At 52.4% G+C, this 23,414-nt stretch overlaps 8 protein-coding genes across 8 annotated transcripts; 5 read left to right on the forward strand and 3 right to left on the reverse strand.

Annotated features, from left to right (window-relative positions):
* Positions 1-57: 57 nt before the first annotated feature.
* png1 lies at positions 58-2,766 on the forward strand. Its single transcript, XM_062941462.1, has 2 exons — positions 58-1,366; positions 1,428-2,766. Exons 1-2 carry the CDS (start codon positions 873-875, stop codon positions 2,296-2,298), a joined length of 1,365 nt encoding a protein of 454 aa, XP_062804315.1. The 5' UTR covers positions 58-872; the 3' UTR covers positions 2,299-2,766.
* A 3,663-nt stretch (positions 2,767-6,429) lies between these two features.
* QC764_102350 (uncharacterized protein) lies at positions 6,430-8,612 on the reverse strand (the record flags this gene model as incomplete). The annotated part of the gene is made up of 3 exons (XM_062941463.1): positions 8,176-8,612; positions 7,470-7,862; positions 6,430-7,440 (listed from the first exon to the last, which is right to left on the reverse strand). Exons 1-3 carry the CDS (start codon positions 8,242-8,244, stop codon positions 6,430-6,432), a joined length of 1,473 nt encoding a protein of 490 aa, XP_062804316.1. The 5' UTR covers positions 8,245-8,612.
* Positions 8,613-9,276: 664 nt separating this feature from the next.
* On the forward strand, positions 9,277-10,215 carry USB1 (poly(U)-specific 3'-to-5' RNA exonuclease; the record flags this gene model as incomplete). The annotated part of the gene is made up of 1 exon (XM_062941464.1): positions 9,277-10,215. One exon carries the CDS (start codon positions 9,277-9,279, stop codon positions 10,213-10,215), a length of 939 nt encoding a protein of 312 aa, XP_062804317.1.
* A 506-nt stretch (positions 10,216-10,721) lies between these two features.
* On the reverse strand, positions 10,722-13,098 carry ERO1 (endoplasmic oxidoreductin-1; the record flags this gene model as incomplete). The annotated part of the gene is made up of 3 exons (XM_062941465.1): positions 10,722-11,185; positions 11,257-12,833; positions 12,979-13,098. The coding sequence occupies 3 exons, from the start codon at positions 13,096-13,098 to the stop codon at positions 11,077-11,079; spliced, it is 1,806 nt and encodes a 601-aa protein (XP_062804318.1). The 3' UTR covers positions 10,722-11,076.
* Positions 13,099-14,517: 1,419 nt separating this feature from the next.
* Positions 14,518-15,502, reverse strand: CKS1 (Cyclin-dependent kinases regulatory subunit (Cell division control protein cks1); the record flags this gene model as incomplete). The annotated part of the gene is made up of 2 exons (XM_062941466.1): positions 14,792-15,502; positions 14,518-14,725 (listed from the first exon to the last, which is right to left on the reverse strand). Exons 1-2 carry the CDS (start codon positions 14,911-14,913, stop codon positions 14,518-14,520), a joined length of 330 nt encoding a protein of 109 aa, XP_062804319.1. The 5' UTR covers positions 14,914-15,502.
* A 210-nt stretch (positions 15,503-15,712) lies between these two features.
* On the forward strand, positions 15,713-18,501 carry QC764_102390 (uncharacterized protein; the record flags this gene model as incomplete). Its single annotated transcript, XM_062941467.1, has 6 exons — positions 15,713-16,222; positions 16,327-16,427; positions 16,492-17,151; positions 17,209-17,467; positions 17,523-18,015; positions 18,071-18,501. Exons 1-6 carry the CDS (start codon positions 16,142-16,144, stop codon positions 18,499-18,501), a joined length of 2,025 nt encoding a protein of 674 aa, XP_062804320.1. The 5' UTR covers positions 15,713-16,141.
* An 858-nt stretch (positions 18,502-19,359) lies between these two features.
* QC764_0003020 (uncharacterized protein) lies at positions 19,360-19,654 on the forward strand (the record flags this gene model as incomplete). The annotated part of the gene is made up of 2 exons (XM_062939734.1): positions 19,360-19,383; positions 19,439-19,654. 2 exons carry the CDS (start codon positions 19,360-19,362, stop codon positions 19,652-19,654), a joined length of 240 nt encoding a protein of 79 aa, XP_062804321.1.
* A 254-nt stretch (positions 19,655-19,908) lies between these two features.
* Positions 19,909-23,361, forward strand: QC764_0003030 (uncharacterized protein; the record flags this gene model as incomplete). The annotated part of the gene is made up of 2 exons (XM_062939735.1): positions 19,909-20,959; positions 21,036-23,361. The coding sequence occupies 2 exons, from the start codon at positions 19,909-19,911 to the stop codon at positions 23,078-23,080; spliced, it is 3,096 nt and encodes a 1,031-aa protein (XP_062804322.1). The 3' UTR covers positions 23,081-23,361.
* Between the last annotated feature and the right edge of the window lie 53 nt (positions 23,362-23,414).

The following is a 23,414-nucleotide window of genomic DNA, read 5'->3' on the forward strand; positions in this document are numbered from 1 at the left end:
CGTAGTAGTGTAGAAAAGGCAATCCTCTGATCTGAACAGAACCAGACCAGGCGGCCCGAAAGGGGAAACGAAATCGTTTATGTACTGCCACGCAACACTCGGAGTGTGCGATTAGGAGGGCCATACGTATGCCAGCCATCCATTACACACACACACACACACACACACACACCCACTGTCTCCCTCCCCACCCCCATCTGCACCTCAGCTTTATCCCCCCTTGTCTCCTCCGGGCCACCCTCTGGCTCCCGCAACCCTGTCTTTTGTCTGCCTGGCCCTCCGCCATCTTCAAACCAATCCGTACCTACCCTACACATCCTCGTCACTCCCAGAGCCTGCGAGGCCTGTTCCTCGAACTGCTCAAACCACGAAACCGCATCCGCTCCTGTTCCGACAAGGAGACGCCTGGTTGTCAAACAGCGAGGTCTAAAGGTCGACTATAGTGGGTGAAGAAAGGAGGACGACATTAATACGTAGCGACAATTCGCAATCCGCAATTAGGCGCCGGGAAGGAAAGACCAACACCACCGGCCATCATCGAATTCTCTACCTCTTCACGACGACAACATTTGCTACGACGTACGCCCGAGACGAGGAACGGGCAACGAGACAGACACGCGTGCCGTGTGTACGACTGGTCCACGAAAGCGTGGCGATATTTGGACGACGGTTCAGCAAACGATTGCGGGCTGCTGACGTTGCTGGGAGCCTGAAAGTGGATAGTAGTCAACACTACCCCCCTTGATTGCTGCGCACTCGTTATAACCGTCATTCGCACATTGGGCGCTGCTTAGAACCAACTACAGCTATTGCACTGTCAAACGCGTCTTTGCACAACGGCTGCGACACACCTCCGTCGCCGAGACTACATCATGGCTGCCGACCGGGGAAGTGCCCCTCCGGGCTCGGGCCAGTTTGGGGAGGAATGGGCTCACGACCTCAGAGTTCAATTCGAGCAACTATTGCGGACGAAGCGCCTGAACGAACTTCAAACATCATCGCGGTCCGGATCCTCATCTAGGGCTTCATCCGTTGGCCCCGACGGTACCTATGCCTCGGGCTCCTCACAAGCACCTCCACCATCATACTCCGCCGTCCGAAACCTTCCCAAGGTTCCTCGAGCACCAGCGCCCAACGACGCAGCATCCATCAAGTTTAGAAACTTGCTTATCTCGCTTTCAGCGACCCCCACCAAATATGAAAACCCGGGTCTGCTCGACGAGGCTCTTCAAGTCATTCCATTGGATAGAATATACGGCGAGGCGGAAGAAGAGACTCAAGTATTGCAAGCGCAGGCTGAGAGCATGGGCGATGGGAGGAAACCAGAATGGGGCTATCAAGATTGCGTCATTCGCGCACTTCTCAGGTACGTCTCGGACATGTTCTAGGTCCCTGCCCCAAATAATCGCTAACTCGCTATCTTCTAGATGGTTCAAGAGACAGTTCTTCACATGGGTCAACAATCCTCCATGTCCCATCTGCCTTTCACCAACAGTTGCCAAGGGTATGACCCCACCTATGCCGGAGGAGAAAGCTTGTGGCGCTTTGCGCGTAGAGCTCTACCAGTGTGCCAGCCAGCATTGTGGAGCATATGAGAGGTTTCCCCGGTACAGCGACGTGTGGCGCTTGCTGCAGACAAGACGCGGACGTTGCGGTGAGTGGGCTAACTGCTTCAGCATGCTTTGCCGGGCAGTCGGTGGGCGAGTACGCTGGGTATGGAATGCCGAGGACCACGTATGGACCGAGGTATACTCGGAGCATCAGAAGCGGTGGGTTCATGTGGATGCGTGCGAGGAGTCTTGGGACAACCCACGACTTTACACGGAGGGCTGGGGCAAGAAGATGTCCTACTGCATCGCCTTCTCCATCGACGGTGCCACCGATGTTACGAGACGCTACGTGCGGAAGATGGAATGCTACAACGACCGCAGCCGATGCCCAGAAGAGGTCTTGCTTTATATATTACAAGAAATCAAGCACCTGAGGCGGGCCAACATGCCCAAAGAGGATCGGTTCCGGCTGGAAAAGGAGGACTCGAGGGAGGACCGCGAATTGCGCAGCTATGTGGTTGCGTCCATCACACAGGCGGTGACCGAGCTTGTCCCAGGACAAGTCAATACCAGCAGCCAGCGAGCAACCCCGACCAACGACGATACCAAGGTGCCTGTCTCCGCTGACCTACCCGTCCGCCAAAGTGGAAATGCCGAGTGGGTGGCTGCTCGCGGAGAAAACGGGCAACGAAATCAACAAAATCAACGGTTCCAACCGCCACATAACCAAGGACCACGGTTCCCTTAATCCATCATGGGTTTTGTTCTTCCAAACACACCAACCATTTACTCGGCGAAACAAGAAGCGCGGACCGAGGACGGATTTCGCCGCTTTCTGCAGCATGATACCCACCGTTCTCGGGCTAGCAATCTTGTCGAGCTTGCACGTCAGTCAATGAATTGTTCGAATCATCATCGCGCCACACCAAGGCGAACTAATTCCATAACGTCACGACAGACCCTCCGCGGTCAACGAAGTATTTACAACAATACACATAACCATTTTCCCTTTGTTTTATCACATTTATCAGTCATCCATCGGTCTTGTTTGAATAATCCAAGTAGCAAACAGCAGGCGTGTCGGCGCTTTGGGCAGTATGGGCGTGGGTGGGTGGAAAGGGAAAGGTGTGTGGGAAATTGGGAACCAACTACCTCTTTTATATATATACCCTCAGCAAAATGTTGGTATTTGACTGGGTGGTAGCGGCGGTTTTTTGGGGAGGGGGAGGGGGGGTGTGGTGAAAGGGGAGAGAGAAACATAATTTTGAGCTGGTTTTTTGTTTTTGTTTGTTTTTACACTTATGTCATGTGTTGCATGAATGAAGGTTGAATGATTGAGTTGAGGGGAATATAACATGGAGTCGTGGCGGGCTGCTTGGGAATTTTATGGGATGGAAATGGGAATAACATGGAGAGCAAAGGAGAACGAACTACCACTACTGGGAAGGCCAAAACAAAAGCGGTTGATGGAGGTGGTGATGATTGTGTGCATACTTGGGGGAAGAGAAGAGAAGCAATGAATAGATATTGCATGCTGCTGCCTACATTTTTGCTGGATTACAGTGATCTACTCGATTGTCTATAGAGTTTGTATGTCTTCAAAGCTGACTCTGCCAAAAACCTAAGCCAAGAATTGACCCCTTTTTAGGGAAAAGGGGGGTGGAGCAAAACGCTCAGGCATTTTCAACCCGTTGAGGAACAAGTGTCAATTCAACTTGGCTACTGCCGGCTAGGATGAAGATACTGATGGCTTTCGAGGCTGGGTATCTTACCTATCTACCTATCTCGCAAATGAAGTGATAGATTGAAGCGAGGACGATCATTTAGATGGGTTCTGTTGTGGAACCGGTGACCCCCACGCTTGTGAGGCATGCCCGCGTGGGTGGTGAGAGAGTGGGTGAGTGAGGATGAGTTGAGGAGATTAACGAGGTGGAAGTGATAGAGTATGATTATGGAAGGTCTCTTCCGGTTCAGGATGTCAATGGGGGTGGGTATAGGCACCTGAGCTCCCATGTGAACAGTGGCTTTATCTGGAGAGGTGTTTTTGTAAGAGTTTATGGACCATTGGGGCTTTTTCTTTGATATTATCTGCCTCCTACTTAATGGAAAATTGTGGAAGAGTTGTGGGCAAGATAGGGAAGCGGAGGGAGGTTGTTTAGTACCACCAACGAAGATGGGTTCAACAAGTCATCCGGACAGTTAGGTAAGTTTTAAGTGTCTTTCTAGACCCGTTACCTATGTGAGCTGTGAAGATGTATCGACAGCTCCAAGCAAAAGACCGTTCTAGGATGTAACAACAGGTATTTAGTTAGATGGACAATCTGTTTGGGCTGCCATGTTTCGAGAAGACTATGCTCATATAGCAGCTTTTTGTAACCCTTCAAGGGCTAGCGAGTATGTATGGTCATGATGTTTGGGGTAAATGGTTAACGACCGGGTCGTGTAAGTGTTTCTGCTGTTCAGAGAATTCTCCACCAGCTAAAAACTGAGGGATGGATATCAATTGCCAAGTGACTTTTTTGACTTGTGGCTTGTTAGCACGAGTCAGGTCTACTTCGGAGTTGAGCTTGGTGCCTTAGTGATGGCTTACACCACCAACCTTGGGTCTCCTATGCCGTGATGGGTCAGGTGGCTTGGCTGGCCATTGAGATGTGTGTCCAAATCTCATTATTCCCTGGAAAGTTTGAAAGGTTCGAGAGCTACTTGCTCCAAACCCACCTGTCCCAAGCTTCTTTCCCCAGGACTACGTCTGTGACTTGACACCTCCTGACATCAGCTCAGACCACAGCAAAACGGGAATCTCGTGAATTCGGATCGAATCTCCGGCCATGGAGGAATCTCCTTCTTCCTCTTCTCTTCTTTTCTCTTATTCTTACCGTCGTCTTGCACCCGAGCGGGGAGGCACTCCCTTCTCTGTCGTCTTTCCCTCTTGCTGAAGACAATATGAAGCAGCAGGTACGCGTCTTCCTGACTATCGACGCATCCGGCCTTTCAAACGAACATTTCTATCATGGCGTCATTTTGACCTACGGGCCTGTGGCCTTGTGCTGTTATCATGCGTCATCCAGAGCCAGACGTCCAATTGTGGTGATACCCTCCCAATTCACAACGACAAGAACTTCGCCCCCGACTCGTGTTACTTTCTTATTTACAAAACCAAAGCCTATTCTTCGAAGGGAATGTGAATAACTGGACTCAGCTAATCTTCTGTTCAGCAGAATTCAGCCGAAGTCGACGCGAACGTCGTCAGTGCGGCGCCTTCGCAACCGGATACCCCACAAACCAAAATCATAAACATTCACCTGGAGAGAGTTACGGAAAATGGCTATTAGTTGTGAACCGCTACCCTGATGATAATGATGCACTCGAAGTCTACTGGGCATGTAGGTTGTTCTCATCTTTCATATTTCTTTGTTTGTACACACTCATCGCCAGCACACAAGCCGGCCTGTTGGTCTTGATGTCGCGTAGCTGGGCACCTTAAAAGGTTCTTGGAAAAGGATATGCCGTCGATGAATTTGAGACAAGCTGTTGGTAGATGACGATTATGACAGGCAGAAACCATGCTAGGAAGTGCCTTTTCGCACAGTGTGGCAATGACTGGTGGTACGAGTGTCCCATTCCGATACCTGCTCCTGAATGGAAAAACAGACTATGCTTTTTGCGTAGACGGAGGACGAGTCACGAGAACGGGAAGCAGAACTTCCAAACAATGACCTTAGAAAACTCCTCGAAAGAGAGCGCTGCAAGAAGAAAGACCTGCCATTTAATGAGTATTTACACTGGGTTGCCCAACCCCCTGAGGAAATAAGTAAAACGGCGCAGCATGCCCGATGGGGTTAACTAACAGCCCGCCTGGCCCACCGGACCGGCTGAAGGTGTTCGGAGAACTGGAGTTTGCAAAACAGCGTGAAAGAGAGCTCCAGGCAAGGATTGACGCCATGAGTCATGAGATATCTTGTGAGATGTCTTGGAGGAAGTATCAGCTCGAGACAAAAATTAAAATGATAGATGAGTTGGAAGTCTTGGTACGGAAACTGTGTTAGAAAACCAGACCGACTTTTGTTCCTTGAAGGAGATTAGAGTCGGCGAGGAGAAAGTTATGGAGCTGAAGCGTGCTGAGAAGGAGGCTAGGGAAAAGATTAGGGTGGCCAATGAGGATGTTGAGAAAGGTGAAGGAGGAATTGAAGTGTCACAAGGAGAAGGAAACCCAGCTGTTGGATACAATCAAGGCTTCGGAGGAGGAGAAGTCCGCACTGCTATCCATATACGAAGACTTTGGCAAGACCTTGGACTCTTCTCGAGACACCGGCAAGCGGAGACGGACAGAGGGACCGGACCACTGACTGGCTTAAAAATGCCCACACGGACAGTGAACAGATAGCTGATATTAGCAAGAAGCTTCGGTTCAATTCTGCGTGCTGTGTCTTGAGGATAAACGGAGCGAGTAAAGTATGTTTTGAGCAGGCCCCTTTGCTTGATCATGCTGTGGTACATATCTGGATGAGGCACCCACCTAGGTTTGCTCATTCTTTCTTTCGTTTCCACCGAAATGCTATTATAAGAAGCAAGTCAACGATTCTTAAATGAACTTTTAGGTGTCAGATCGTATCATCCAACGGTGATTCCACAGTGCATCTTGAATGTTGGTTACAGGTTGAATCACGACAAACAAAGGGTGATGAAAGGAACGATGATATGTGAAATATCCTACATAAATACATCGCCTTCGTAACTCCTCAATAAGTTGACGCGTAAAAGAAATCTCTCCCCATATATCCCTGTGTATGCCCAGTTCTTTTTACCCAAAAAGAATCCAAATATTAAAACCCATACCCGAGACATCATAGCAAAGGAAATCCTGACCAGATCAAAACCATCAGTAATAATCCCCATCACCAACCCTCCTCTCCTTCCTTCCCCTCAAACTCCCAAACTTCCTCTTCAACTTCTCCCCCAACCCCCCGCTCGCCCTCCCACTCTTACTCCTCTCCAACCCCCCCCGATACGACCCCTCCTCAACAACCTGCTCCGGCAACATGGCCGTCCCCTCCTCATTATCAACCACCCTCTGCCTCTGCCTCACCCCCCCATCCTTCTCCTCACTCCCACTAGCCATCAAACCCCTCTGAGAAGGCTGCTGCATCTCATAAGCACCCCCCTTCCCATCCCCACTAATACTCCTAGCCAAATAACCCCCCCTCTTCTTAGCCACCCGCCTCCTTTCCTCCTCCTCAGCAGCCCCAACCCCAGAATACCAACCCTCCCCCTTCCCCTTCAAATCCCCCTCCCTGTACTCCACCCCAGGCCACCTCTTATACGCGCCCCCGCCCGCACTTTGTTCCCTCATCAAATCAGCCCCCTCTTGATACTCCCCCATCCTCCTCCCCGTCATAACATCCCTCTCCCCAGGCGGCACAACCGCCGTCCCCTGCAGCGGCACATGCTTCGTCAAGCTGTCCTTTACATACTCCACCGGCGTAGCCTTGATCGCCTCCTCGTTGGAGGATTTGACCGCCTCCAGGGGAGAGTACTTCTTGTTGGTGTTGTACGGGATCAGCGTGGGGTCATACGGGCCAGGGTGGTGGTAGGGGGAAAAGGGGGAGGACTGGTCCAGCTGGTCTATTGGGTCGGCAAAGGGACGGGCGTGGGAAGAGGTGGGGCGGACGTGGCGGTTGGCGGCGCGGTGGGAGGAGGAGAGCATAGCTAGGGGACGGTGGGATTGGTCTCCTGGGTAGCGGTCTTTGAGGCGGAGGGAGTTGCCGCGGCGGATGGGGAAGGATTCGTCTGATGGGGGTGGTGGGGGGGGTGGTTGAGGGAGGAGGAGCGGTTGCGGGTGGTGGTGGTGGTGGTGGAGGGGAAGAACTGGTTGGACATTTTGCTGGGGGGTCTGGGGGATGTTGGTGTAGAAGTTGCTACGCTGTTGGCGCGGGAGAGGATTGTGCCTTGGGACCAGTTGCGGTTGTGGCTTGGTCTGAGTGGAATGGCTGAGCGGGTGGATAGGGTGCGGTCTACTCCTGGTGGTGAGGGCGGGAGTTGCCTGTTCAGACTGAGACTGCTGCGGGTGCTTCGGATGCTGCTTGTTCTGCTCAGGAGACGACGGAGAAAAGGCTGTTCTTCTTCGTCACCTTCGGTATAAGATACGTTCCTGGTGTGCTGAAACTTTCGTCGGATGCTGCCAACTGCCGAGCGGGTTGGTGTTGTTGGCGACTTTGTTGAAGCTGGTGGCGATGGTGGCAGGGGTGTAAATCTTGTTGCGCAAACCTGGCTTGGTTCAGGCTCATATAGTGGCTCTAAGAGATATTTTGAAGCCTATGTAATTCTTCTATTCAGTATTCTGTTCAAGATTTTGTTCAAAAGTCGAAATCTCATGTTGAAGCTATTTATTAGGGCCCGGAGTTGGTATCAAGGAACTTGGAAGTGATGCCAAGGAAACCCGAGAGTGACGCAAGTGTAGGTCAGGATCGTCACCGTCCACGAAAACCAAGCCGTCAGCACAGCAGCTGCCGCTGACGCCATCCTATGAAAAGACCTCACGTATAAGACCAAAACCCCCGAGCTTCCGGAGGGTTTACCCACTCATCTCGCAGACGGAAACGAACTGAACATCAAAAAACAAGCTTACCCATTGCTTGTCTCCTGGCAGGCCATATTCATCCCTGCCAAATTCGTCCAGCGTCTTCCCAGCTGGCATTTTAGCGACAAGGGCGCAAAGCTGGTAGGCGGGTCTTGGGAACTGTTTCAGTGGGGTCTTGGGTCCGTGTAAGTGGGAGGTGAATATATTTCCAGATTGGGTCGAGATGTGAACCAAAGAACAAAGAAGAACAGTGGAATGATGTAAAACACACAATGAGAGTCTTATATCGACCAGATTCCTAGATACACACAAAGAACAAGAGGAAAAATGCAGACAACGCTGTGCGACCAGGTGTCCTTATGATCATTTTTCCAAAGCGGCCTTCTTCGGCAGGAGAAACGGCGCGCGGGGCCTCTCCCTCCTGCAGTAGTTCCAGACTCAAAACAGCCATGTGTAACCTCTGGATTCTGCTGCAGAAGAAGGACCTCGCCTTTGGTAGTAGACGTCACCAGACTTAACTAGCCAGGGGATGCAACGAACAGGCGGTCCAGACCTGAGCTCCAGACTGGTCCAAGCCAAGGGATCGTCAGCGTGATGCCCGGGATAGGCAACGAACTATTCTTCAACTTCACCCAGACTTCTGCACCATCTTCCATATTATGCGTGATATGGCCCGTTATCAAACTCTTCATGCCGGTCAGCCCACCTATACATAGGTCTTTCATACTACCCGTCGACGAGTGGTGACGCCCTTGAATATGCTAAAGGCAGTTGGTTTGAGACTGTGATTGGTTGGGGGACTCAAAACTGTAGACGAACTGGCCAATGGAATCCGGAGACAAAATCCGCCAGATGGTCGCTGCCTCCGCCGGTTCCCCGACAAGTGTTCCATAGAGTTCAAACAGTCAGGTCCCAGGTCCCTGCAGGAATAAGTCCAAACACCGGGCCGTTATTGGCTGCCGTCCGCTACCTTCCAGTCCATATAGGTCTCACACAGCCTGGGTCCTTGCAGCATCGATATCGAAACACGGCCTTGGGTCTGTCAGAGTCTGACCAACCTCTCACACCGGCCTCATCTCCATATGTTGCATTCTTGCCCATTTGAAGACCCCAGCCACCGCCGGTGCCTAGCTAGCCGCATCACCTGCCATGCCGCCGCTGGTGGATTACGGATCCGATTCGAACTCGGACGCCGACACGGCCAACCCAGCTCCTCCGCCAGCCAAAAAGCCAAGACTAGGTGCACCTGGCACCGGAACGGCTACGGCCCTATCTAGCGACCCGTCTCCGGATCTGCCTCCTCTCCCGGCATCATTCCACGACCTCTACGCCTCCACAGCCCGCACCTTTGACGACCCTTCCCTCCACCAAGGTCGAACCAGACAAACACCACACATACCTGGGAACTGGCCCAGCCATGTTTACATTGAATGGCATCCACCGCCAGAGTTCAAGCGCATGCTATCAGGCCTGATATACTCAGTCCGATCGCAGATTCGCAAGATAGACCCCGAAGTAGAAATAACCAGCTTTCTGGAGAGCGACCTAGGCGTGCCGTTACCGTTGCACATCAGCCTCTCCCGTCCTCTTAATCTCTGCACGTTCCAGAAAGACCTGTTTCTGTCCGATCTTCAAAAGATGCTCGCTGGAGACCAGCCGTTCGAGATACGGCTCGGGAGGGTGGAATGGCATTTTACCTCGGAGAGCGGACGGGCGTTTCTGGTGCTGAGAGTGGCCTGCCCGTCTCGAAATAATGAGCTCGTGTACCTTTTGTCCAAGATTAACGAGCTTGCTAATATATACGGCCAGCCCCAGCTCTATTCGTGGGCCTCGGCTGCAGAGGGGAAGGATGTTGCGGACGCCTTTCACTTTTCGATTGCTTGGTGTCTGGGTAAGCCGTCGGATCATCTCGAGCGTATCACAAAAGAGGTTTTTGCAAAACCCGAGATCCGGACTGTCATCGGAATGGGTAAATTGACCATCCACAGCATCAAGGTCAAGATTGGGAATGTGGTGACGAATATTCCGCTGAGGAAGGAAAATGAGGAGAGGAGGGAGAGGAAGCACAGTGCTTTGCTTGGGTTATGATGATACGGGGTATGATTTCGCTCGGCAGATGTATCGAGGCGGTGATGGGAAGTGTCAGGGAGCAGGTTGGATCACAAATGCCAGACGCCGGGATAGCTAGTAGAAGATCAATAAGCGATCAATTCATAAACCACATTATACTGACGTTCTTGATTGCCATCACATCACAAGTTTCCTAGAAATGGCCTCTTGAAGGTGAGAAGTGATTCCAGGTTGTTTGGGGGATGTAGGACTAAATAAATGATCTAGACGAGAAAACAACAAGCAGAAAGAGGCTTGGGAGTTTTTGCAAGAGGTGATGAAGGGTGAGCCGGAAAAAGGGGTGATAATAACCTAGGGAAGTTGGACGAGCAGCTTGTGTCTGCCGGGATGGAGGGCTTGCTTTGGGGCGGGCAGTGGGATTGGTAGTTTGTTCTTGGGAGCATCTTCATATTGAAGGCATGGTTGGAGCTGGTCTGTATTTGTTAGGACATACTCATGTTGAAGGGAAGGGATGAAAGACTTGCGCTCTCTTCAATTCCTGCTTGATTGCACCACAAGTCAAATATAATCATCACATCTTCGGTACAAACTGAATTTTCACCTGCTAGTTACAAACGCTGCCCAAAATTATATACAAACAAACACCCACCCAATTGCTGCCATGCCAATAACGATTCATCAACTCCCAAGCTCCATTCAAGACGTCACAACCCAATAACACAGGCAGCCAGCTATCCCGCAGCCAACCAAGAAATAGTCCGGGCCCATCTCCAGCATCTTACGCCAGAGTGAGGCATGCCACTTGTATATAACTACAGCCATACCATACCCCAACGCATGATAAAAATGACTCACTAGACCACCGCTATCCCAGCCATTCTAGAGCTCGTCCACTCTAGGGAAATCCAACGTCCACGTCCTTGGAGTCACCGGCAAGCCCAGGAAAAACTGCAAAAAGCGCGCAGCCTCTTGAGAAAGGACAACCCAACTAGAGAACCGTTAGCATTGGTTTTCAAATAGAAAAAAAAAACTAAAAAAAAAAAAAAAAAAAAAACTTACGCCTTGGCAGGGAAACTGATCCACCCCTTCAACACAAACATCGTCACCTTCTTGATATTCTCCCACTCCTCCGCCATGGCCTCCGAACTCGACTTTGGCTCCCGGCGGATCCTCTCCTCTCTCTTGCTCTCCACCTCATCCACATCCTGCTCATCCAGCGCCTTCTTGATAGGGCCCACACTTAGAATCTTGTTCACAACCACCTTCTTAGCCCCCTTGTTATCCTCTGCCTCAACCATCCCTCTAAACTTCTGAATAGCGCTCATCGAGCTGCTCAACCTGGCATACGTGTTGAAAAGCGCCACCAATTCCGTCCGCTTCAATACCGGAACCTGCGGGTGGTCGTTATTGTCAAACTCGAACAGCACTTTCAGCGCAGTTCCGTACCCAGCCGTCTGCAGCTTGCCCCACAGTCGGCACTTGTCGCACCCGACACAGTCCATCAGGCGGCTGACATTCCTGAAGCGGTTGCGGAAGTCCTCTTTGAGCGAAGGGCCTTCTCCATTCTTGAACATGAGGCTCTCGTCAAAGATTTGAGGCACGCTCGCGGCCTTGGTGGTGACAGCCAAGACCTTCTCACGCGTCTCGGCGTCCTGAGCTGGGTCGCCCGTGCAAAAGGTGTAGCCCTGCTCGGCGGTGAGATAGGGGCCGAGTTTGGCGATGGCGCGGGAAAGGAGGGCGTAGTTAAAATAGAGATTGCTGATGCGGTCCGGGAACTGGTGCAAACGAGCCTTGTAGCAGGCGAGATTGGGTTGCCATTGACCGGTGGTTTGGTTGAGAAAGTCCCAGCAGAGATGGGTCGAGATACTCGCGTGCATGCCAGATATGACTCTGTAAAAGACACGCTTCTCGAGACATTCGTCCTCGGCTTCGAGACCGGTGTTGGCAACGAACGGGGTGAGGGGGTTGTGCTCCCTGGTTTGCTCAAGAACATGCTGGCGCCCAGCAGCGTCAAGAACTGCCTTGAAATCCATCGCCGCAGGTCCACGAGCCGAGGTATCCTTTCCAAGCGCCGCATAATGGGGAAAAGAGCTTCTCTGAAAGCAGTTCTCTCGGTATACCGCATCCCACACCTGCTTGGCGCCATCGCCAGCATACCCAGTAAACCTCTCGGGATTCCGCAACAAGCTCACATAATCCCCCTTGGACGTAGCGCTCTCGTCTTCGGGAACGCAGTAATCTCTGTCGTCACACTCGTCGTCGTATTCAACCACACAACTCTCCCCAACCCCCTCACCCAACTTCCCCTTCAGCGGTCGTACTGGTTCTTGTTTTTGAACCGCCTTGCCAGGATGTTGCGCCCTCGGGCCCTCGAGCTTTCCGAGCTCTTTAGCCCTCCACACTGGCGGGATATCCTCCTCGTTATCCAGCGTCTCTACCGCGCAGGCAATGTTCCCGCACATGCCATTCTCGTCATTCCAAAACGGGCACTTCTTGTGAAATAAATTCACCCGGTAGTGACTGAAGAAGTCCGTCGTCTGGGTGAGCTCGTCAAGGGCCGGCTTGACATTGCGATTGAGCCGCTCGAGCGTCGAGTACGAGACACAGGCGTCGCTCACGATAGCTTTTGGCGATATCTGCCAGAGGGAACCGTTAGAATGATATACATGAAGATCAGCCGCCGTTGCAATAGCGGCAGTAGCGCAACTGGATCTAGATGGTGGGGCTAATGCATCTGCACGGCAGAAAAGAAAGGGGCAAGGGCTGATAAGAAAAGCGTACCGCGCAAGCATCTTGAGGTGGCGCTGGTGGTGATGCCGAAGGTTGTGAGTTTTGGCATTGCACTTCTGGGCTCCAGAGCGCAAAGACTGATAGATAAAAGAGACGGGCGGCCGTCTTCATGGTGAAGGAGGAGGGGGAAACCTGTGGAAGGCCTCGAAACAAATGGGACGGTCTGGGCAGAATGGTCGGCTGGATGTTGTTGCTATCGAATGAGAATATTCGTGATCCGTAATTTCTATGCCGGTGTAACCGAACGGTCTTTGTCTTGGTGGTCTGGTATGCTGTCCAGAGACCTGGGCCTGAAACGTGGACGTTTTATATGATATGTGGTCCGACGTCAGCGTCCCGAGATGGCAATTGGCGATAAGAGGGCTTATCGGGAGGCCGTTGTGGCCGAGCGGGAAGGGCGATCGACGGTTCGCTTGGCGTTTTCTGGAATGATTACAGAAGGGATGCGCAGAAGAAGTGGACAGGAATGATGTGATCCTGTGGCAGCAGCTACTAAGTGAATGCAGAAAGTGGTAAAGACCAGGTGGTCAGTGGGATAATATGTTGTTCTTTTAGAAGATATGGCCAACAGGAATTTGCCCGTAGTGGCTGGGAGGGGGGGGGTTGCGAGAGGAAATGTGGCCAGAATGAAAATCAGCAGATGTCGATCTGCCGACGAACGATCGGATTGCTTGCAAATCACGAAAACCGTCTGACACTTGTTGCCTTTTTTGGTTCCCGGATCTGAGGAGAACATTGGCAGCGTATCAGTGCATCCTTCTGAGTACGGACTGTGGCCCGGCGCTTGCTCGTACGCGATATGCAAGAGTGTTCATTGTCCTGCCTTTTCCTTATTCAGTTCCCAAAACTGCCAGCGTGGCGCATTGGAACGGGATGTAACCGTACTTTGATAGATCGCCTCAACCCCGCGATCAATCACCAGCTGGGGGGGCATCTAATCAAGGGTGTATATAACTCATGACGCCTGTCTCGATGAAACTTCCCATACGGGCCTGATAGTTTGATTATTCTTCTTAATTCATCGCTACATAACCAACAATCCATCATCTGCATGCCCGGACAGCTTTGTCCCGGTTTTCATTATCTCGTCGCCCCCTGGCCAATGTCCACCAGCCACTTATGCCTCGGCCCTCCAATGGCCGTCCAAAATCTTGCTCCTGTATCGCGGCTCAACCCATGCGCTCATCTCCTCCATATTCCAGAGCCTATCGATGTTCGTAAATTATTCGCAGATGTGGCGCCTCAAGATCGAAAGTCGACTGTCAACGCCCAGGTACGTGTCCCGAGACATGATAGCCAGAAGCCTTGCTGCCCTCACATCAGCGGGCAGCATTTGCCTCTCCAGTTAATAAGGTGATGATCGGTGTCTGGGGTTGTGGGCCTGGCCCCGAGCGCTAATCGTACAGCTGTCCCCTACTATTACTTTGTGACCTCGTAGCTCCTCACTGCGGAGGTTGGTAGTTCAGTGGGCGCCTGGAACCAAATGTTAGCCTGTAGTCCTTGGCATGAGACTCATCATTGCAGGAGTGCTCACTTGAAGAGGAGAATATGAGGCTCTGGCTCGTGTACTTCGTAGTGCTCCCACCCAAGACTCTGTGTGATACCCATCGCCCGCCATTCTTCCTCCCACAGGAGCTTCAGAGTGCCCTTGGACTGGTCATGATAGTCTTTGGGAATGGCCTTGAGCATAGCCTTGGGAAGCTGCACGTGGCGGTATTCGTATTCGTTGTCATTGTAGCTAGCAGATGTTAGGCTTGATCGAACCGACAATATGGCACGGTTGACATCCAGCGGCGCTACTTACCGTGTAGAGTAGTGGATCGCCTCAATAAACTCCTCCAGACGTGCCCGCTCGCTGTCTGACAGCGGGCGTGGGCTTGGGTTGCGACGGGAGGTGTCAATGCCCATCTCATCTAGTGTCGCCATTTTGAAGGTTGCTGTCAGGATAGCCGGTAAGTTTAAAAATCAAATATATGTCGCGAGAAGATATTCGAGAATCGAAAGGGCGTCCTGAGGAAAAGGGGCGCAGTGATGTTGGGTTGAAAAAGTATCAAGGTCGCGCGATAGTCGTGTCTAGCCCTGCACTTTGGGTACGTGGGGTAATATCGGGCCAAATCGAGGAGGCCGACAACTGGAGATGGGCTAGGCAAAGTGGTCCTCTAGAATTCAAAGTGGGTAATGCGGCCGGAAGAATTAAGGGGGAGCGTCTGCTAGCTCGGGTGGAAAAGCAGCTGTCGTTTTGCGCGTTGAGTGTCGGTGTTGAGGCGTGCGACTTCGCTGGTGGAGGAGGGGAACAGAAAGAGGCCGAACGTAAACAAATCGGTTCATGTGTTTGGAAGGGCCCTGCCGCACTTGCCATGCGCTAAAATTTTGACCCTTCCGGCCCACTGGCAGCTTGGCACGGGCCACATGGTAGAGAAAGTGGCATGGTGATAGCTTGACATCTCTCGCAAACAATAGGCTTACTCTAGACTCTGTATGATAGATAGGTATTTGAAGAAGCATCCAAGGGTTGCTCTTGCCCCGTCCCTTCCATCCTGTGGGCTGTTTCTCGTTATCGCATTGTTCAAAGGTGCAAAGTGCCGGATGACATAAGCAACTCAACTCAAGATGCCTAACATATCAGGCGAGGAACAAGGGAAGCCCCGGTCCATGCGCGTGTGGGCCCCTGCTCAGTGGTACCTTCCCCGAAGCCAGGTACACTTTTGGGACAGGAGCGCCTGCTGACAGTTGGAGGTTGAACTGTATGCAAAACTCTGAATTCCCAGCCCTTTGGAGCGCCAAAATTGCACCGCTCCTGGACAGCTGCCTGGACTGCAGTGATTCGTTCCCTACAGTTCGCAGACACGACAATACTTGCACCCCGTCCATCACCTAAGTCATCCATACCTAGGTATATCCATCGCAGGGGGCTGGCTGGGCTGCGGGACTCCTGACTTGACTGCGCTGCGCCCACCCAAAGAGACGAGACGGCACCGCACCCGCACCTGCACCCGCACAATTGATACGCGTCTCCCACAGCCGCAGAGCAACAGCTTGCGCGCCGCCCTCCGTCACAAGTCGCCCATTGAGGCGCCTGCACCACGTCCATCGCGACAGCTGCCATCGAGTTGACCTGTTTTTTGCCAAATCTGATCCGCTGCACCACCGCGCAATGGACAACAAACGGAAAGCGGGCCCGACGGGCGCCGCCGAGAATGACGACCGAGCTGCCAAACGACGCAAGGTCCCAAGGGTAAGTCTTTCTCTAAGAGTTTCCCGTTGCTCGTGACGCACATCTGCCACACCTTGGAACTTGGATGCAATGTCAACACGGCCATTAACTAACCATGGGGACAGCCTCCACAAGAGTACGACCTGATGAAGGGCGAAAGCCCCGAGTCGACCTCCGCCTACGGCCTTGTTTTCTTGGAAACCATCCGCAGAACGAAGGACAAGAGGTTAGTATAGGCTTGTCTTCCCGGGTCTAGGGATATATGACATCTAACAACAATGGCTTCGCAGCGGACGACTTGTGGCTAGCTACTTTGAGAACCTCCTCCCCCGTGAGAAGAACAAGGACTACTATGCGCGCATTCGCATGCCCATCTCCCTGAAAATAATTGAGCGCAAACTCCACAACCAGGACTTTGCCAACATGTCTGAACTCGAAAGCTACTTCAAGCGAATGGTCACCAATGCGAAGGAGTATTATCCCAAGAATTCCGAGATTTTCGAGGACGCCGAGCGTGTCAGAAAAGCGCTGAGCAACTACATGACCAAGACGAACCCGGCCTACAAGTTGGTACAGGGCTATAGTTGCACTGCTGCGCCTATACCTGATGATTTGCAGTCGACGGATTTCATGGATGAAGACGCAGGGGGTGGCGAGGAGGACGCGGCTGGCGAAGATGATGCCGAAGGCGAGGAAGACGAGGACGCGGGTGAAGACGACGAGGAAGACGAACAAGACGACGAGGACGACGGAAACCCCAGAAAAATCATCCTGAAGCGAAGGGATTCCAACAACGGCGTTAAACGTGGGTCCGACTTGGTGCGGAGACGTGACAGAAGTGGGAGGGCCAAGGCAGACCATGAGTTCGAGGGCGTCCCGTACAAGGGACTGAACTTCCAACACGCGCAGGAGAAAATCGTGGAGGAGCTTATTCGAAAGCCAGACGAAGAGTAAGCAACACCTGTCATGCGACTCTGCACCGAGCCTTGCTAACTCTGCTCCTACAGCGGTGGCCCTCATTTCTTGGACTTTATCAATCTCCCACCACGCAGCTTCAAGGATTATTTTGCCGTCATTACCTCTCCGTTGTCGTTAAAGGGGCTTCAAAAACTCGTCAAGGGCATTCATGGTCGACAAGCTGCCACTGGTATCAGCGACTTCAAGAGCTGGGCAGCTTTTGAGGAAAAGGCCAGCCTTCTTTGGACCAACGCTCATTTCTACAATGAGGATGGCAGTGAAATCCACACCCTAGCCACAGAGTTGAAGGTATGAAGATTGAAGACGATCTGCCAACTAGCAGTGCTAACCCATGACCTTACAGCAAGCCTTTTATGATGAGCTCAACGCAGCGAAGGCAGTAGTCCCGGAACCGCCTCAGCAGCCCAAGATTAAGCTCAAGGTTGGTTCGGGTCAGGATACTCCGGTACTGGGTGCCAAAAAGATCACGATCCATGTCGGCGGGTCTAAAGGCAGCGCAACAGGGTCACCAGCACCACCGACCAGCCGCTCTAGCGAATCCGGCCCTATTCCACCCCAGGCGTCATTTACAACCGCTGCCAGCTTCCAGCTGGACAAATCTATGAGTTTACCCTCAGCTGGAGGGTCCCCGAGCCCCTCTGTCATCGCTCCTGGGCCACCAAGTATGGTTCCACGGCCGAATGGACATGTTCCGAGTCCCATGATGATGAATGGGCAGCACGGTTACCCAGGGTCGCATCAAGCACTTCAAAATGGCCATCTGCCTCCTGCACCAGCACCTGCGCCTGTACCGCCACCTCCTCTGTGGGACAACTTGGTTCGCGCTCCTGGTAGAGGTGAGTTTCGATGTGTTATTTTGGCTCGATGAGCACACTGCTAATTGGAGAATAGGTATTGCCGACTCTTTGTTGCCCAGTGTTCTTGTCCGGACACATCCAACAGTTCCAGGGGACCGCCGATTTCGGATGGAACTTCCAGCGGACCCAAAGCTGGCTCAGCAGAGTGTCACTTTCCACTTGCCGGCTAGCCACAGCAGACTGCAGTTGGTTCCCCGGTTGGCGCCCTTTGAACAACAGGGACGTCAGTACAAGCTCATCGTTCAGATCAATGGACAGATGGTGGGCAGAGCCACCCCGATTCCTGCACCTGATGATCCGCTGCCACTAAACGCCATGGTGTTTGACTTGGGTTTAACTCTGGGCACGAACATGATAGTCGTTACAGTCGTGGCATCACTGCCGAAGGGTCAAAAGCTGGAAAATGGAGCGAGCGCCGAGGTAGAGAGGCTGACCATGAATGTCCACCTCACGAGAGTCTACTAGAATCTTCAAGGAGTCGTTATTTTGGCGTCGAGGCATGTATCTGGGCGGTGGGGATTTATTCTGTTTCTGGTTCCTTGTCTATTTGTGGGAAAAGGAAATGGGTGGGCGGATCAATCTATGGCTTCAGTTTCGGTGGTGTTTCTGGACGGAGCGTTTAGGCACTGCTTCGGTGCGGCAGGGCAAATCAGCGTGGTATTATTAAAACACTTGGGCTTCTTTCTGTGTATATGTATTGATATAGGTCATCGCGCGCAACGGAGAATCAGCGGAAAATCTTTTCAAGCTTGATTTGTTTTGGGAGCTGGACTCTCATATTTCTGAGACTTGTTGAAGACCGATGGAATTTACTACAGGCTGTCGTCAATGAACACCTCTGTCTAGAAGGATTATCTATGCTCGATTCCCCGGCAAGCAAAGTCTAGGTTGAAGCTAGTAAGCACTTCCCATGCCATTTTCTTTTTGCCCTTGGCTTACAATCGTCACAGGTACCCGCCCTCGGTACAGGAGAACAAAGTGAGGGTCGCCCATTGTCTCCCTTTTGTGCATGTCATTCAATTGTTTACGAGTATTCCGAACGCGGCCACCCTTTGAAGCCATAGCACACACGCACTTAACCCCTTGGTATGGAGTCCGCATTCCTCGACACAACAAAGCACGCGGCTGCACGCGTTGGCCCCTTTATTTCCTACTCCGGATGAACAAGTCTTCTTATCATTACAATTGGCTTTTTTGTTCAATGTATGGTGTCCACCGTTTTGAGCTACTTGCTCCCTCGAGCTACATGGGTGTTTTTCTTTGAAGGCTAAACAAGAGGCCATTCGTTGCGGTTTGGTTTTTGTTTTCTAAAAATCTCTTACAATGCCTCGACGGTCGGCCAAATTGGTTTCTGCCGGTGTTGATCCTGCACCGAGAAGATCGACTAGGCTTGCGTCTAGAGAAAACGTGGAGAGGAAGCATCATCATCATCCTCATCTTGAAAGCCAAGAGGCAGAAGAAGAAGAAGAAGAAGAAGAAGAAGAAGAAGAAGAAGAAGAAGAAGAAGAAGAAGAAGAAGAAGAAGAAGAAGAAGAAGAAGAAGAAGAAGAAGAAGAAGAAGAAGAAGAAGAAGAAGAAGAAGAAGAAGAAGAAGAAGAAGAAGAAGAGGTCGGATTAGAGTCTACCGGGGAAAGAAGACGAGAAGGCAGCAACAGCTGGGAAGGGGAAGAAGACGAGGACCCGGAGGCGGCCAGTGTTTACCCTACTTCTTCATCACCCTCGGAAAGACATCTATCACCGCTTGAAGACGAACAGCACGTCTCGGGACTTGAGCCTGAACCAGAGATCAAAGAAGCACAACCCAGCCTCGCACTCTCTATATCATCATCACGACGATTCTTGCAACAACCTCGTTTGAGAACCGCCGCCACCATGGACGACTCACCCGAGTCCCCCCACCTCCGCGGAGGCAAAACCCCCGAGCGCCGCCGCACCCCCTCAAACCCTCAGCGTGCCACTCCCCAAAACCAAACCTTCCCCGAAGGAGCCAGAATCACCTTTGCAGGCTCGGCAGACAGCTCAAGCCGCCGGCGCTCCCCCTCCCAAGGCAGGCGTGGCTTTTCTGACCCGACTGGCAAGAGAACCACCAGCAAGATGAGCACAGCCGACTGGAACGCCCACCGGGCCGCCCAGCAGGCTATCCTTGAGAGTAAATACCACATCCCGGACCGGCTCCGGTTCAAACTCGGCGACCTCGAGACGAGCGTCAAGCCTAAGCTTTCGGAGAGCCAGAAGAAGGTGTTTCGGAACAACGACGCTGACCCGGTTGTGCTAAACCAGAGGGCGGAGAAGCTTGCTATTCATGAGCCGCTTGTCAAGGTGCATGGGGATCCGCAGCGGGACCCGGCGGATGCGGCCAAGGATGGGAGGGTGTTGGATGGGGTGAGGAGTTGGTTGGAGGAGGTTGTCGAGGGGCAGGTGAGGGTTCGGCCGTGCGGGAGGGATGTGGGGAGGGAGTTGTTGGGGGCTTGGGCGCCGACGAGGTTGAGGTTTAATTTCCCTATGCCGCAGGATGGGACCGAGACGGGGAATGAGTGGTTTGGGGCTGTGTGGCAGGATTTGTACCTCAAGGCCTCGCACTTTGCGGAGGAGTACTTTGGGGAGGGGCTGGGGTTTGGGGAGGAGGTGCCGAATGGGGGGAATATACTGGATGTGAAGATGATTGATAAGGTGTGGACTACGGGCGGGGTGGGGAGCACGAAGAATCTGGCTTGGTTTATTAGTCAGGTGGCTAGGCAGGATAATGGGTTTGAGGGGGGATGGGATGTGATGTTATCCAAGGCGGTGCAGAGGAAGTTGGTTGTCGCGGGGGTGATTGGGAAGATTTTGGAGCGGCAGGTGTTTGATGATTTGTTGTTTGGTGCTGATGAGCAGTCGAGAGCGATGTTGGAGGCATCTGATAAGGCTTTGGAGTTCGGTGAAGGTGAGTTGCCTTTTTTTTTTTTTTTTTTTTTTCAATCAAGGGGGGAACATGGCTGACATGACATGACATAACTTAGGCTACCGGCGCACAAGGCTTCGGTCGGAATGCATCGACATGTATATGCGTAACCAGGAGCTCACTCCCAAGTTCTGGGAGCATGTTGACCAGCTCAGCATTCAAATCACAACTTTGTTGCTCCCGCTGTTGAAGCTGATGGACCGGAACTTTAACAACAGTCGGGTCAAGTCTCTTTGGGGATTTCATCAAAAGATCCACGACATTGTCTCCGAAGCTGGGTTCTTGTCATTGCATATGGCTCACTCGAAGAGTATCTTCCGGATTACTACCCCATTCCTGGGTCAGGCGTGGGCCATTGACCAAAACAATGTCGACGATAGAGTCTATCACGAGTCCTCACTCGCCGTTGCCCGCCTCGAAGGGATGGAGAAGCAAAAATGGGTAAAAGAGAATCTGATTTACGAGTCAGACCCAGCAAACTACCGCCCTACGTATGCGTTGTGGGAGAAGACCAAGCAGCTAGGATTCTGGGGTGTTCTTTGGGCCGTGCTCGGTTTCTTCCCCAGCTTGTTGTACAAGAAGGTGGAGAAGTACGGCGGGTTCCCAACCTGGGACTCCAAGCCCGGCCTGGGAGACACCGTCTGGAGGTCGCCGCCGTACCTGGCCAAGGTGCAGATTGTTGTCTGGCCCAAGTGCGAGAGGTACGGGCTGATGGGCGAAATCGACCCGAGGCTGAAGACGAGCACGGAGGGAGAGTCCATCTCTACGCTGCTCAAGAGTCAGGTGGTGTACTACCAGGGCCGCACTGATCCGCGCGGTCTGGGCGCCGAGGGCACTCCCACCCTTCTCGAATGGCTCCGATACAAGGACGCCCTTTGGTTCAAGAAGTGGTGGGATCGCTTCGTCAAGCTGGGCGTCTCCTTCCTCATGCTGTACCTCCTGTCTCGTTTTGCGCCCGTCCTTTGGATCATCCCCCAGTTGGGTCTAGCCTTGGCTAAACTTGTGGTTATTCTCATCCTCGACGTCATCATTTGGCTCCTAACCGCGGCATCAAATGTTGCAAAGGCTGTCATGTACTTGTTGTCCGCGGTTTGGTACACCATCTTGGGGGCGCTGGGCTTCAAGCTCCCATCGTTGCAGCCGTCAGAACCCTGGGTGATTGGACACTCTGGTTACGAGGGGACAGTTTACACACAAAAGATTACGGTCCCAAGTTTCGAGGGGCATTCGTACACCGTGCCTTGGTTCGGCGGCGGAGGTGACTATGAGAAGAGGCACAAGGAGCTTGAGGCGGAGAAGGAAAAGGCTAGGGAGCGGGCTAGGCGACGAGCAAGGGAGCTGGAGAAGGAGAAGGAGAAGGAGCTGGAAGAGGATGCGGATGATATCGAAGTTACAAAGGTTATTGACAAGATCTTCCCCGGCCCTATCACTCCTGCTCCTCTGGGTCCCAACGGTAGGAGGATGACGCTTAAGAGGTCGTGGACTCGTGCGGGAGAAGAGCCAGGCCCGGAGGTTTGGGAGGAGCACACGCCTGGTTACTTTGAGCTGCTTACCGAGAAGGCCAAGGAGCTGCCTGTCTTTAAGGGTGACAAGGACAAGGCCAAACGGGAAGGCGTTGAAGCGGAGGTCAAGGAAGGCGAAGAGTGGAAGAAGTACGTCAAGCCGAATTGGTATGGCTGGTTTGGCGGTGCTACCGAAGAGGAACTCCGTCGACAAGAAGAGGAGAGGTTGGCTTTCGAGGCAGCCCAAGAGTCTGCCAGACGGGAGCAGGAGACCAGGAAAGAGAGGAGAAAGAGAGAGAGGGAAGAGGCTAGGGAAAAGAAGCTGAGAGAAGCCAAGGCAAGGGAGAAGAAGGAACTGGAGGAGATCCAGAGGAAGGAGAGGGAGCTGGAGTTGGAGATTGCCAGACATAGAAAGGATCCCAAGGCGCCAGCCAAGGTTAGGTCGGGTTTGAAGAAGGAGACTCTCAAGAAGTGGTGGCAGTCAACGACTGGGGGCTTGGGGGTGGCTTGGCAACCCTATCATATTGATAAAACGATTTATTATCCTGCTATTAAGCAGTCGTTTGGGGGTGATCAAGAGGGGGGGCCGGAGGAGCTCTAGGGTGGGAAAGGCAAAAAGGCGTTTATTGGATAGTAGTTGTTGTCTTGGTTTGTTTGTTTGCTATATCGTTTAAATCTATTTTTTTGTTTGTTCGAATGTTACCGTTCATTCTGACGTTGCTGTTTTGCCCACGGTAACATTATGGAATATATCAAAGGAGCTGGCCAACCAGCCATTCGTTATGCTTTGCGTGTTCGGCGAAAAGACCATCCGGTGTCCTAGCTACCCGCCGCTGTCAGTCTATTGTCCCATCTTGTCCTCGGCCAATTATGTAAACCCAGCAGCGATAACGTGGGTCTGTTCTGTGACACTTTGTGCTTCAAGTGTCGAACCA

Source organism: Podospora pseudoanserina, chromosome 1, assembly GCF_035222485.1.
Source record: "Podospora pseudoanserina strain CBS 124.78 chromosome 1, whole genome shotgun sequence".
NCBI lineage: Eukaryota > Fungi > Ascomycota > Sordariomycetes > Sordariales > Podosporaceae > Podospora > Podospora pseudoanserina.

Bases quoted from the DNA above. Each gene is read 5' to 3' on its own strand.
- png1 (XM_062941462.1), top strand. From the start codon at position 873: ATGGCTGCCGACCGGGGAAGTGCCCCTCCGGGCTCGGGCCAGTTTGGG. The intron at 1,367-1,427 runs GTACGTCTCGGA...GCTATCTTCTAG, and splicing joins GTCATTCGCGCACTTCTCAG to ATGGTTCAAGAGACAGTTCT.